The following is a 13960-nucleotide window of genomic DNA, read 5'->3' as shown; positions in this document are numbered from 1 at the left end:
CAGTGATCACTTTGTTAAAGATTTGTTTGATGTACTTTTACTTTTGAGCATTCCCATTCTAGTTTTATCAGGATAATATGTGTATTTGATGTTGTTTCGGAGTTCTTAAAACACATTTTTGCTACAGGTTTTTCATAATGCACCATATCTAAAAAAAAGGAAACCAATTGTGAGTAAAACCTCAGAGACAAGTTTTTTGCCAACGGCAGCAATCATAAATGAAGCTTTCAGCACATAAAATATGTTGAAATCTATAGTTATATTTTCATAGAGACGGTAAACACACACATACTTGTAAAATGCGCGTGCAACAACAACAACAAAGTAACAAACACAGCTGTAAATCATGAAATGCAATCTTACCCAAGCAAAAACAATGCATGATTTAACTGGGAGAGTCTGAATACAAATTTCCTTGACCCAGCCACACAGAACAAAGTTATAGACCTCCATGCTTTTTCCAGTTTTCATCTGTTTTGTCGTGTAGACTGACGTCTGGAGCACAAGATAGTTCGACATATCTGGGAACTCGACCGATAGATAATCCTTGATAACCTACTCAGTGGCCTAGTGGTTAGAGTGTCCGCCCTGAGATCGGTAGGTTGTGAGTTCAAATCCTGGCCGAGTCATAGCAAAGACTATAAAAATGGGACCCATTACCTCCCTGCTTGGCACTCAGCATCAAGTGTTAGAATTGGGGGATAAATCACCAAAAATGATTCCCGGGTGCGGCCACCGCACCTCCCAGGGGGTGAACAAGGGGATGGGTCAAATGCAGAGGACTAATTTCACCACACCTAGTGTGTATGTGACAATCATTGGTACTTTAACTTTAATATCACTCGACAAATATTTTTTGATAAAGTATAGGCATAGATGCCATTGCATAGTCTTTCTGCTCATATCTGCTTTTTGCAGGAAGTTCTAGGCCCCTTGCATCCTCAGAGAGTTTGCGCACTGCTTGCTGCACAACAGCTATTTTTGTTTAATTGACTACCAGTGTTTTTAACTTCCGGAAAGATGTCAGGTGACGGAATACAAGCAACAGCGGAATGAAAGAAACAGAGTGAAGCCTCTTGTCAGTCATCCAGTGTTTTTGTCTTTGTTGATGGGGGCGGTTCCACACGCATACACATACACAGAAATTGAAACTTGCATCGTAAACGTGAGGTAACGTAGGAGAAATGATATGGATCAGCCCCAACAAATATGTTCCTTAACCCATTTCTGATAGTTACTGAAAGTTTCATGAAAAGCCGCCTATAACTTTTTGAGTTATTTTTCTAACTAACTAACTAATCAACAACAATGGTATACAAATAAGTAAATAGTCCGAGGTTTTTTTTGTTTTTTTTTTACAAATATGACATTACAGCAAATAACTTGTGTGCGTATGTAAAACGAAAATCATCATTCTTTGTGATTATGCTACAGAGAATTTTTGGGAACTCTGCAATTCCCCGAGTCTTTACATAGCTACACCAACGTTGTGCATGCCGCACAGCTGCACTTGTATTGTTTCAGCTCTTGAAAGCCTATTGCACACGCTGATCAACACCGTTTGCAACCAGCTGGTGCACAAATGGAGCAATTACCAATTAATCAGCCATAGATTTATTTTAGAAAACCAGTGACAACATGCATGCAATTCAAGAATCTGCAAATCAGTGGGTGATCCAGTATCCACATTTAATATCACACTATTTACACTTAATAGTCATTTGTCGTTCCTGTGCTGCTTTTTTAGGCCAAGTTTGTCTCAGTGTAAACTCTTCTAAGTGGTGTCTGTTTAAAAAAGGCAATTAAACAGAATGATTTACTACCTCCTCGTTTACTGTGAACACAACTTTGAGTTTAGCGTAACATAAATCATTTGTACAATATCAATATTATTGCTTGCTGTACAAACAATGTGATATTAGTCATATTTTTGACAAGATAGTGTCATTTGGCCTATTTTTTTTTCCTTCAATTTTTTTCTCTCAGCTCATTGATATAATACAGTTCCTTCCACTCTGACATGGACAGGACAATACAGATACATACAATACTTTTTGTACTGGAACCCTTTTACCTTACCTACCTTAATTATCTACCTTCTTTGTGCCTTTTTGCACATAAGGTCTCTGAACGCTTCTGGTTTCCTTAGTAAATGAAGAACTACCCCATTGCCCAACCTCCAAACTGGAGGACCAGCTTGACTTCTCTTTGTTTGGCTTCTCTACCTGTTGACCTGTTTGCCTTGGGTGGCCCTACCAGGAGTTCTAGACTCCAGACGGCATAGCTCCTCAGGTCATGGAAGCACACAAGCACCCTCACCAACGACAAGGTGGTAGCCCTCTCTCACGTATGAGAGAGCGAGGATGAAACCTGTTGTTATGTTATAACCTTATTCCAAAATGGAATACATTTATTTTTGTCCTCAAAATTCTACACACAATACCCCATAAGGACAATGTGAAAAATATTTGTTTTATTTTTTATTTTTGTAGAAATTTTGCTCAAAATGCTTAAAAATAAAAAACTAAGATATCACATGCACATTTCAGCCTTTACCATGAAGCTCAAAAGTGAGCTCTGGTGCATCCTGTTTCAACTGATCATCCTTGAGATGTTCCTATAGCTGAATTAGAGTCCACTTGTGACGATCTGTCACTTCTTTTCTGTTTGTGCTTCCTTGTTTTGTGTTTATTTCATATCAGTGCTTTTATTTTGATTTCCATTTTCTGCATGTCTCCGCTGAGCTCTGTTTTCCCCTCACCTGTTGCTGATTAGGCAGCCTTGCCACACCTGGTGGTAATAATCAGTAGGCTTCTATTTATGCCAGGGTTAAGGGGGAGGAGTATATTTATAGCTAGAATTCACTGAAATTAAAGTATTTCTTATATATATATATATATATATATATATATATATATATATATATATATATTTATATAGTACAGTAATGAAAACACAGTTGTTCTACTAACTGTACTGTACTTGCTGCTTACTTAAAAAAAAAAAACACTTACCTTTCACTATTTGAGTAGCTTTTGTTCTGCCATTTGAGTACTGGCGAGCAATCTCTGAATCCGGAAAGATATACTTCACGGATTTGTTGAAAACATCCGCAAATGAGAACGGGATGTTGCTTGCAAGGTGGCCCATAATACTGCGTTGCCGCCGCCTTGTGCTTCTCTGACCGTTCATGAGTGACTATATCCATTCGGCCACCGTGTTATGGGTTATAGATAAACCTATGGATAACGGAGACATATATAATAGTCTCCTTTTCAGGTGAGAGACGACGTTAAAGGCAGTACCTTAAAGGCACGCCCCTAATATAGTTGTCCGGCTGGAAATCGGGAGATTTTCGTGAGAATGGTTGTGCCAGGAGATTTTCGGGAGAGGCACTGAAATTCAGGAGTCTTCCGGAAAATTCGGGAGGGTTGGCAAGTACCGTATTTTTCGGAGGATAAGTCGCTCCGGAGTATAAGTCGCTCCGGAGTATAAGTCGCACCGGCCGAAAATGCATAATAAAGAAGGAAAAAAACATATATAAGTCGCACTGGAGTATAAGTCACATTTTTTGGGGAAATGTATTTGATAAAACCCAACACCAAGAATAGACATTTGAAAGGCGATTTAAAATAAATAAGGAATAGTGAACAACAGGCTGAATAAGTGTACGTTATATGAGGCATAAATAACCAACTTAGAACGTGCCTGGTATGTTAACGTAACATATTATGGTAAGAGTCATTCAAATAACTATAACAAAAAGAACATTCTATACTTTTACCAAACAATCTGTCACTCCTAATCGCTAAATCCCATGAAATCTTATACATCTAGTCTCTTACGTGAATGAGCTAAATAATATTATTTGATATTTTACGGTAATGTGTTGATAATTTCACACATAAGTCGCTCCTGAGTATAAGTCGCACCCCCGGACAAACTATGAAAAAAACTGCGATTTATAGTCCGAAAAATACGGTATGCAGTATATTGTGAATAAATTGAAAACAAGAAGTGAACAAAAGTTTTAGCAACTGGTATGTAAAAGAAAAGGGGTAGGATTAAATAAGCTTTGCTTCTTCCTACTCCTTTTCGAACATGTTGAAAAGAGAAACTGGAAATTGTGATGTATCATGTTGTATGTTTGCATGTTCAAAATAAGCTCAAACTCAAACTCAAAAGGGGTAGGATTAAATGCGCTCTGCGACAGCCAGATCATTTTTTGTACATGTTGCTCCGAAAGTGTTTTGTTTTAGTGGATTCAAAAATAGTGCTTTCACAGATGGGAAGAATAGGAAAGGATACATACCGGAAATTATGTAGTAAAAAGCGGACCAATCACATGGCACAAGATGAGAATTATTTTCAGAGGTGCATGTCAAACTCCACCAGATGCTTTGGAGGGGCCGTTAATTATACCATAATGAAGCCTTTAAACAGGTTCTACTGTTTGTTGAAAAGCGACAGTTGGAATTAATATAATTTTTGGGGCTGTTTTATTTCCAGGAGACTGTTTGCTGGATCAGCCCCAAAGGCAGTTGGCTCTTCCAGATAACCTTCCTGGCTACAGTTACAGTCTTCATCAACAGTGTGAGCTGGCTTTTGGGGATGGCTCCAAGCCTTGCCCATACATGCAGCCATGCTCCAAACTCTGGTGCACTGGGAAAGCCCGTGGACAGCTAGTCTGTCAAACCAGACACTTTCCTTGGGCGGATGGCACCGGCTGTGGCACAGGCAGGGTGTGCTACCAAGGGGCGTGCACTGAGAAGAACATGACGATGCATATCAAGGTGAGACATTGCAGAAAGCATTTTAGTGCTATGAACTTGAAGCCAAAGTGTCGGCTGTACATGTTTTTTTTTTGCCTTCTCACCCACTCGCAACAGACAACGCAAAAACTACCATAGCTAAAATGATTGTCCTATTCCTATTCTCCTACGTGAAATAATAAATGTTGATTCCAGTTGCACAAACTTCCTCAAATTGTCATGAATCTGACAGGACTGACACCAACCCATTTTAAAAATCTTCAATAGTTGGAAATCATTAAAGACAACTTATAACTTTTATTGTTTTAAAAAAAAGTAATACTACAGAACAATGGGACCTCGGCTTATGAATTCACTTGGTTCTATGACGGAGCTTTACAACCCAAAATACTTGTAGCTCAAATTAACATTCCCCATTGAAATGAATTGAAATTTTAATAACAAACATTTGAAGATATTTTTTTTAAAGAAAAAAAACAAACTTCTAGATAACCAATATTGTGTCAAAATTAATACAATAAAATGTACAGTATCTTCTTTGAGCTGTCACATCAGCAGCAGCTTCTCCATATTTTCCTGGACACCTGTATGCCATTTAGAAATTACTTCAGCACCCTTAAATGCCGTTATCGATTCATTTTGCTTGAGTATGGAGAAGGTTGTAGCAGAAAATGTTCACTTTGATTGCACAGAATCCTTGAAATTGCCAAAAATGTGCCACAACTGAGACCTACTAGAATTGAAACCATAACTACTTCTGTGAACACTGCAGCACGTGTGACGTCATGTCTGCATGCAGGCCACTTTACGTTCACACTAGACGTCGCAATCATTTTGTAATGTAAACGACTACATAAAAATATTGTATTAGACAAAAAAAATAAATCTGAATTAGACATCCTACCCTGCAATGTGAACATAGCCAAAGTCCACCGTCCTTCACATTCACTTTCTTTGTTCCCATGGTTGAAAAGACAAAGGCTATGCTCACAATGCAGGTCAGGGGCCGTATTTATCAAGCGTCTTAGAATTACTCCTAGGAAGTCTGCTAATAGTTGACTTATGAGTAAAGAAATTCTTCGCTGAAAGCTGCACTTAAATGTTAGTTATCAAGCATCTTACTCACACTTTCAGCGAAGTGTAGGACTGAATCTTAAGTGTCACACTCAGAGCTGAATTACGACATTACTATGTGCCGTAAACGGAATTTTAGGTGACGTCATTTCTGTGTCCATAGAAATGACCAATCACGGAAGGGAATCCCTTGTCTAAGAATAAAGAAATATCTTAGAAATATTTAAGTGGACAATGGGAGTGTATATTTTGACAATAAACTACAAAATAATACAAAACAAAAAAACAATATTGGCAATGAATCAAAAATAAATGTTTCCTTTTCTTTGCAATTAATTTTCCCAGTGGCGAGATATCGAAGCATTGTGATGACCTTTAGTTCTGCTGTGAAAGCTCTGCTGCGTGATGTTGCTAATGAGATGACGCCTTTTATAAATCTGTGACAAAAATAATACCCGCTCTGTCTAAACGATACCGTTTGATCAGCTGCTCGTCATCAAACAAAGCCAGGACATCCTTCCGCTCCCTGAACGTTTGCGCACGTCTCTCTCGCCTCAGTGCCATCCCCCGCTGGCAACTCCTAACCACTTAGGACACCTCTGAAGGTCTCTTAAATATCGTGGAGAGTAGGAGTGATTCTTAGACTTAAGAAAGTTGATTAATAGCTTTTATTCTTAAGTTTGAGAGTAGGACTAAATTTCCCAAATTCTCAGGACTTAAGTGTAAAATGGCACTCTAAGACGCTTGATAAATACGGCCCCAGTTCCTGTTTTGTTTTTTTTACTCATATGTGACATGTAAACCCGGCACAAATAAACAGAGAGGCGCACTAGTAAACAGTGGGCAAAGAAGCAGAAAACAGTCAATAGCGAAAATATGATGTTGGAGAAGTGTAAAAACTATAAGAGGACCTACATATATATTAGATATATGTTATATTTTATATTTCTACTATGATACATTTTTAGTAAACTTTATATCCTTATCCTTATCTTTTCCATCATTTGTAACTGAGCTACTGTGTGGACCAATTTCCCTTGTGGATCAATAAAGTTTGTCTAAGTCGAAGTCAAAGTCGAAGTCTACATTAGTGTCCTAATTCTTGGCCTGCTCACCCACATGCAACAAGTGCCCGGCAGCTACACAAACTACCATAGCTAAAATTATTGTCCTATTCCTATTCTCCTACATGAAATAATAAATGTTGATGGCAGTTGAACAAACTTCCTCAAATTGTCATAAATCTGCCAGGACTGAGGCCATCCCAAATCAGGGCACATTCACGTACACATTCGACATACAAAAAAGTCACATATTTTTTTGGTAATGTGAACGACTACATAAAAAGATCAGATTTCATTGAGCATCATACCTTACAGTGTAAGCGTAGCCAAAGTTTGTTGTCTTGCTATAGCTAATGCTAGCAAGTGAGACATTGGGTGTTTTGATTGGATCTTATGAGGTTCACTGAGACATTCGCTATGTCAACTCGAGGTGGGGACGCTCTTAACCAGAATTTTTGCTCGCAGCCTAAAGCATGACAATTAACAGAGAGACTGCTTGTATCCCAAATAAGCTTGTAAACTGTAACTTTCTTAGATTTATGTCTGACATTCCTGACTGCAGCATCACTTCTCGACTGACATTTGATATCCGCTGACCAGATTTTTAGGCAGACATTAGTCAACAAATAGTTCATACGTAACTCATTGACTATTTGTCTATTGCAGGGCTGTCAAACTCATTTTAGATCGGGGGCCACATGGAGAAAAATCTACTCCCAAGTGGGCCGGACTGGTAAAATCACGGCACGATAACTTAAAAATAAAGACAACTTCAGATTGTTTTCTTTGTTTAAAAATAGAATAAGCATATTTTGAAAATGTACAAATCATAATGTTGTTGGGGTTTTGTTTACACTTACATATTGCGGTTAATAGTATTCTATCTTTATTTGTCGTTATGTATACTTTCTGAATAAATACATTTTCAATCTATCAAGATAAAAAAATAATATCAAAATCAAATTGCATGATGTTATCTATGTAGTTTGCTCATTTTCCTCAACTGGTGCACTAACATCATGTGGTTTATTTATTTTTTTACATATGTAGCATCAGCTACAAAGATACAAATACTTGCTATTGCGACATCTAGTGGACACATTTAGAACAGCAGTTTCTTTCATTCAAAAATTTCGGCTCACTTTTATACTTAGCAAACTCATCCCGCGGGCCGGATAAAACCTGTTCGCGGGCCTAATGCGGCCCGCGGACCGTACGTTTGACACCCCTGGTCTAGTGGACAGAACACGGGTGGTAACATATTACCCAAATAATTTTGTAGCAGACAGGTGTAGCAGGTATAAATGTTGTATTTGTGGTGACCTGAATATGTTTTCTAAATTTGTCCTAGGTGGATGGTAGATGGGGTAAGTGGGGTGCATTTGTAGAATGTTCCAGAACTTGTGGTGGAGGTGTCCAGCTGGCCAAAAGAGAGTGTAACAATCCAGTCCCTGAGAATGGAGGCAAATATTGCTACGGCCTTCGAATTAAATATCGTTCCTGCAACCTGAGTCCTTGTCTTGATACAGGTACAGTGACAGTCTACAAAAGACCTAGTAAAGGACACACTCAATGTCACACATGACAAATAAGTTGCCATTATTTGTTTACCGTCTTTACTTGTGACTACAGGGAAGAGTTTCCGTGAAGAGCAGTGTGAGGCATTCAATGGCATTAACCTGAATACAAACAGACTGGGCTCCTCTGTGGTCTGGGTTCCCAAATATTCTGGCATTTCCCCCAAGGATAAATGCAAGCTCATCTGCCGTGCCAATGGAACCGGTTACTTCTATGTTCTTGCTCCAAAGGTATGTACTGCAGCTAATTGTAACATTCTGCTGCTCATTTCTTTGTCTTCCTTTGCAAAAGTTGAATCGAGGCAACTTATTTTAACATATTAACCCCTATACTTTGTCTATGATAGGGAAAGTGCCATTTGTTTCTGGTCAAAATAATTTCACACTAACCACAAAAAAATGGACTAGGGTTGTACGATATAACGGTAGTAACGAATTAAAAAAGGGACCTTGCTGTCTTTGAAAGTTACAGTAGTTTTTTTTCATATGCCTGATGACGCTCTGAGGCATATGTCGCGAGTGAACATAAACACACGCACAGACCACTTGCAAGCAGTAACAGTGTGGAGACAGAAGAGAGAGAATGGATGTATTTTGTCTCTAAAACGATAAAGGTGGTGGAGCTATAAACATTCAAGCGCTGCTCTGAAATTGGTGGCTAGCTAGCTAGCGGTAAACGTCCGTCCACACAGTGTTTTAGCATCTTCCAAATAACAAATTTTTCCTCCATGGCAACAAATAAAGTATGTTTCTTACAAATATCATCCCCGCAGGAGGGGAGGAATAGCCAAACATGCTTTACTAAACATATTAGGAGGATTCAATAGCTAACCGCTAACAGCAAGTTAGCGCTCCGAATGTAAACAAATAGGTGGATCGGCACAAATATCAACTGGAACGTTGAGACGTAACTAGTGGGTACTACAATGATTACATCAATATTTTTATTTATCACAAAATCCTTTGTCTTTTCTGTTGTTTAGAAAGTCAGGACATTTTAATTATGACCAATGTATGGCCCTGTAACTACAGTACTTGGTATTTGATTGATACCCAAATTTGTAAAGTTATATAAAGTACCCAAACAACAGTAGAGTAAGTGATTGTTGACATTTTAACAGAAGTGTAGATTGAATATTTTAAAACAGAAAAGTAAGCAGACATTAACAGTAAATGAACAAGTACATTAGTCCATCAATCCATTTTTACCGCTTGTCCATCATAACTTTGACAAAATGATAGCCAAATTAGGAGCCTTTGTAACTTGTTTACTTACTTACTTCTAAAAGAGAAGTTGTCTAGTATGTGCACTATGGTACAAAACCCAAAACCAGTGAAGTTGGCACATTGTGTAAATGGTAAATAAAAACAGAATACAATGATTTGCACATTCTTTTCAACTTATATTCAATTGAATAAACTGCAAAGACAAGATATTTAATGTTCGAACCGAGAAACATATATTTTTTGCAAATAATCATTAACTTCGAATTTAATGGCAGCAACACGTTGTCAAAAGTTGTCACAGGGGCATTTTTACCACTGTGTTAAATGGCCTTTCCTTTGAACAACACTCAGTAAACGTTTGGGAACCGAGGAGACCAATTTTTGAAGCTTTTCAGGTAGCTTTTTCAGGTGGCTTTTCATTCTTGCTTGATGTACAGCTTAAGTTGTTCAACAGTCCGGGGTCTCCGTTGTCGTATTTTACGCTTCATAATGCGCCACACATTTTCAATGGGAGACAGTTCTGGACTACAGGCAGGCCTGTCTAGTACCCGCACTCTTTTACTACAAAGCCACGCTGTTGTAACACGTGCAGAATGTGGCTTGGCATTGTCTTGCTGAAATAAGCAGGGGCGTCCATGAAAGACGTTGCTTGGATGGCAACATATGTTGCTCCAAAACCTGTATGTACAAATGTACACAAAGTGGCACTTTATTCATATGAAAGGGAAAGCAAAGTTAAGGCAAGATTCCTAATCATGAATCATATATTTTTTGTAGCATTCTCGTTTAATTTCCAGTGACTTTTTGTGGTAGAGAATATGCATGCAACTGCTACTGTTAATTTCAAACTAAGAAATCGTAGAAATTAGGGAATTCTGATTTTAGCTTTGTACCGATATCCAATATACCGATGCTGTCCAGTCCTTCATTTAAAATACTGATATCAACTGATACAGATATTTGCAGCAGCTTTTTTTTTTTGTCAAACTAACATCAGGTCACACGTTGTGTAATGAACAAACATTTTAAGCTACTTTTGCTTGTAGCAAATAAACGCTGTGCAAAATAAAGCAAATATGGCACTTTTGATACACCGCAGTATCTAAATTGAAGATTTTGTGGCGTACTTTGTTTGGCAGTCTTTGAATGCACCGTAGATGTGTGCTGTGAAGCAGGAAAACAACTTATAACTTTTCGATGTTGTCACAGATAGACTTGTACTTTTTAGATTTGTTGTCCGTGTTGTCTCTTGTCTCCATTTTAACTGGCAATTGCTGAGTTGTTGTATTTTTTTTCAATACCGCTGGTCGCTTGTCCGTGTTTTGCTGCATAAACACTGCCTGTGATTATGATGGATTATTTTTGAGGTAAAATGTTGGATTAGGAGCATTGAAAAAAGACATGTCTTACTCAGCCCTTTGCATAACCAGCGCTTTACAGTCATTGCAAATTGCTTATTTACTATCCGATGGCGAAATATGGAAATAATTCCAGACTGTGGACAGTTGGCAAAAAACAACAAAAACAATGATATGATCCGGTATCACATTTTCAAGCTAAAATCGGCGAATAATATCGGACAGCCAATATTCCATACCTTGTGATTTTATAGACGTATTAAGGTAACTGTTAATCATTTTGTAGATAAATGATTAACATACCTAAGTGTACCAGGTATGTTAATAGACAAGCAATAATTAGTGATTTAATGGTCCTGATACAAGAACTGGTTGCTGCTACACCATGGACTGAGTTTCTACAGAGAAAATTCATAAAAAAAAGTTTTCTGAGGCTTTTTTTCTTTTCTGTATTTTTTAGCCTTAATGATGCACTATTCAAATTCTGCAGGTTGTCGACGGGACACCTTGTTCTCCAGACTCCACTGCGCTTTGTGTTCAAGGGAGATGTATTAAAGCAGGCTGCGATGGGAAGCTTGACTCCAAGAAAAAGTTTGACAAATGTGGTGTGTGTGGCGGAGACAACCAGGGCTGCAAGAAGGTCTCAGGAATGTTCACAAAACCCATGTAAGTAATTCTGTTTGCACATTTGAGTCTCACAATCCAAACAAGAGGGACACAAAAATAACTACCTTTAAGGAGAACTTTCTGCCTAAACATTATTTTACATTAGGGGTGGGCCATACTTCACAATTTGTTGTCATTCGATTACAAGTTAAGTACATGGTCAGCATTGCTGACACCGAAAAAAATGCTTTTTATCTGAACATTTTTCAAGACTATTTTTCATTTATGATTTTTTTCTAAATCGGGATTAAAATCAGAATAAAACGGAGGACAAATTCTAGGCCAAATAACAACAAAAAAACATTTTTTGTAAAAAATATTAAACTGTGGGCATGTGATTCTTACAACAATTTCATGCCAATTCTTAGGGTGACGATTAGTTTCAGAACCGAATCTTAATTCAGCACGATTCTCGATTGAAACACATTCTCACAATATATTATTTGGTGTAAAAATAATAATAAAACCTTTTAAAACAGGTTTTTAGGTTACAAAATCTCCTATTGGCTGCTGACGTATGGCATATACGTACAATGAGTGTGGAGATGGCCTAAAAAACGTCTTTTGTACATTCTTAAAAACAATTTTTTTAGAAAGGAAATAAATAAGGATCCGGATTTGTATTTGCATAGATTTATTTCAGCACCCCTATGATAAACATCCATCCATCCATCCATTTTCTACCGCTTATTCCCTTCGGGGTCGCGGGGGGCGCTGGAGCCTATCTCAGCTACAATCGGGCGGAAGGCGGCGTACACCCAGGACAAGTCGCCAAAACACAACAATATAATACAATGTTACAATATCACCAACATAACACAATTATTAAATTTTATTGCACACGATTGCAAAACAAAGACAATTGTGCAAAAAAAAGTAAACAAAAGCAAGAACTATTGGCACGCTAATCCTTTGACTTTTTTTTAAACTGGAAGTAAGATTTGTGCATGTACAAAAACGTTGTCATTTTAGTCAAAATTCACAGTGAAATTACTTCAGCTCTGTCAGACAAGGGCAACAAATAGCATATAGAAACACAATAATCATGAAAATATGCAGAAATGGACAAAAACAATATCAACAAACTACTATAGGTTAAAAAAATCGTTTATTACCACCCATTCTCCAGTACATCCGTAAAGTATTCACAGCGTGTCACATTTTCCATATCTTGTTATATTATAGCCTTATTCCAAAATGAAATACGTTTATGTTTGTCCTCAGACTTTTACACACAATACCAATAATTACAATGGGAAAAGTATATATGTATAATTTAAAAAATGTATTGAAAATATAAAAAAATACATGTACATAACTATTCACAGCCTTTGCTCAATACTTTGTTGATGCACCTTTGGCAGCAGTTGTATTCAGTCATATGACTTTTGAGTGAAGTAAACGAAGTGGTGGGCCACCAAACCAATATGTGTACTGTGCAGCAAACAGAGTGCAAACTACGTAAGCAGGGGGCCTAAATCTGACCGCTAAAAGTAGATACGAGCAAAAAATTCAATTATGCAATGGAATTTATCCCTAATAATAATAATGGATTTGATTTATATAGCACTTTTCTATACACAAACACTCAAAGCACGCACAGAGAAGTGAGAACACATCATTCATTCACACATGATTTTTTAATTTTTAATAAATTTGCAAACATTTCTTGATAAAAACCCCCAAAAACATTTCACATTGGCATTATGGAGTACTGTGTGTATTTTGGAACAGGGTTGTAACATAACAAACTGTGGAAAATGTGAAGCGCTGTATGTCTCCGTCCAAAGTAAATGTGCACGTAATGGCTTTTTTATATTTTTGGTTCTGTTGACAACCGCTTATGTTTACATGAATAAGCCGATAAAACAAGCTTCTCTGTACATTGTCACATCCATTTATTTTGACACGAAGATCTTGTAGATGCAAAGAACAATTTTCTTTTTGGTATTTTTTCTAGCAAAAGAGGGCATTTCCACTCATGGCCCGAGGGCCAAATGACACCAGACCGGCCCGTGGGTTCAGTTCAAAACTTTCTTGCAGCTAAATCCTACAACCACTGGCATGCTCATGTTGTACAGAGGATCTTGGACCAGTGTAAACAGATTGGCAGATCCTTGTATTCACATTTTAACCTCCTAAAAGACAGCGTACACTGCAGTGGACACCTGTATTTTGGGTAGCACGGCCATTTTCTTTCCGAAATTTGTAACTCTGACAAA

At 37.7% G+C, this 13960-nt stretch overlaps 1 protein-coding gene across 1 annotated transcript in view; it reads left to right on the top strand.

Annotated features, from left to right (window-relative positions):
* LOC133572644 (A disintegrin and metalloproteinase with thrombospondin motifs 15-like) overlaps window positions 1-13960 on the top strand; it is a 45846-nt gene that overhangs the window by 30511 nt on the left and 1375 nt on the right. The window contains exons 4-7 of the mRNA XM_061925492.1: window positions 4510-4793; window positions 8262-8439; window positions 8543-8718; window positions 11563-11738. Of these exons, the coding sequence (XP_061781476.1) occupies window positions 4510-4793; window positions 8262-8439; window positions 8543-8718; window positions 11563-11738 (814 nt within the window). The remainder of the gene's footprint in view (window positions 1-4509; window positions 4794-8261; window positions 8440-8542; window positions 8719-11562; window positions 11739-13960) is intronic.

The sequence above is a fragment of the Nerophis lumbriciformis genome, linkage group LG30 (assembly GCF_033978685.3).
Source record: "Nerophis lumbriciformis linkage group LG30, RoL_Nlum_v2.1, whole genome shotgun sequence".
Taxonomy (NCBI): Eukaryota; Metazoa; Chordata; class Actinopteri; order Syngnathiformes; family Syngnathidae; genus Nerophis; species Nerophis lumbriciformis.
This window is presented reverse-complemented; position numbering and strand designations above follow the sequence as displayed.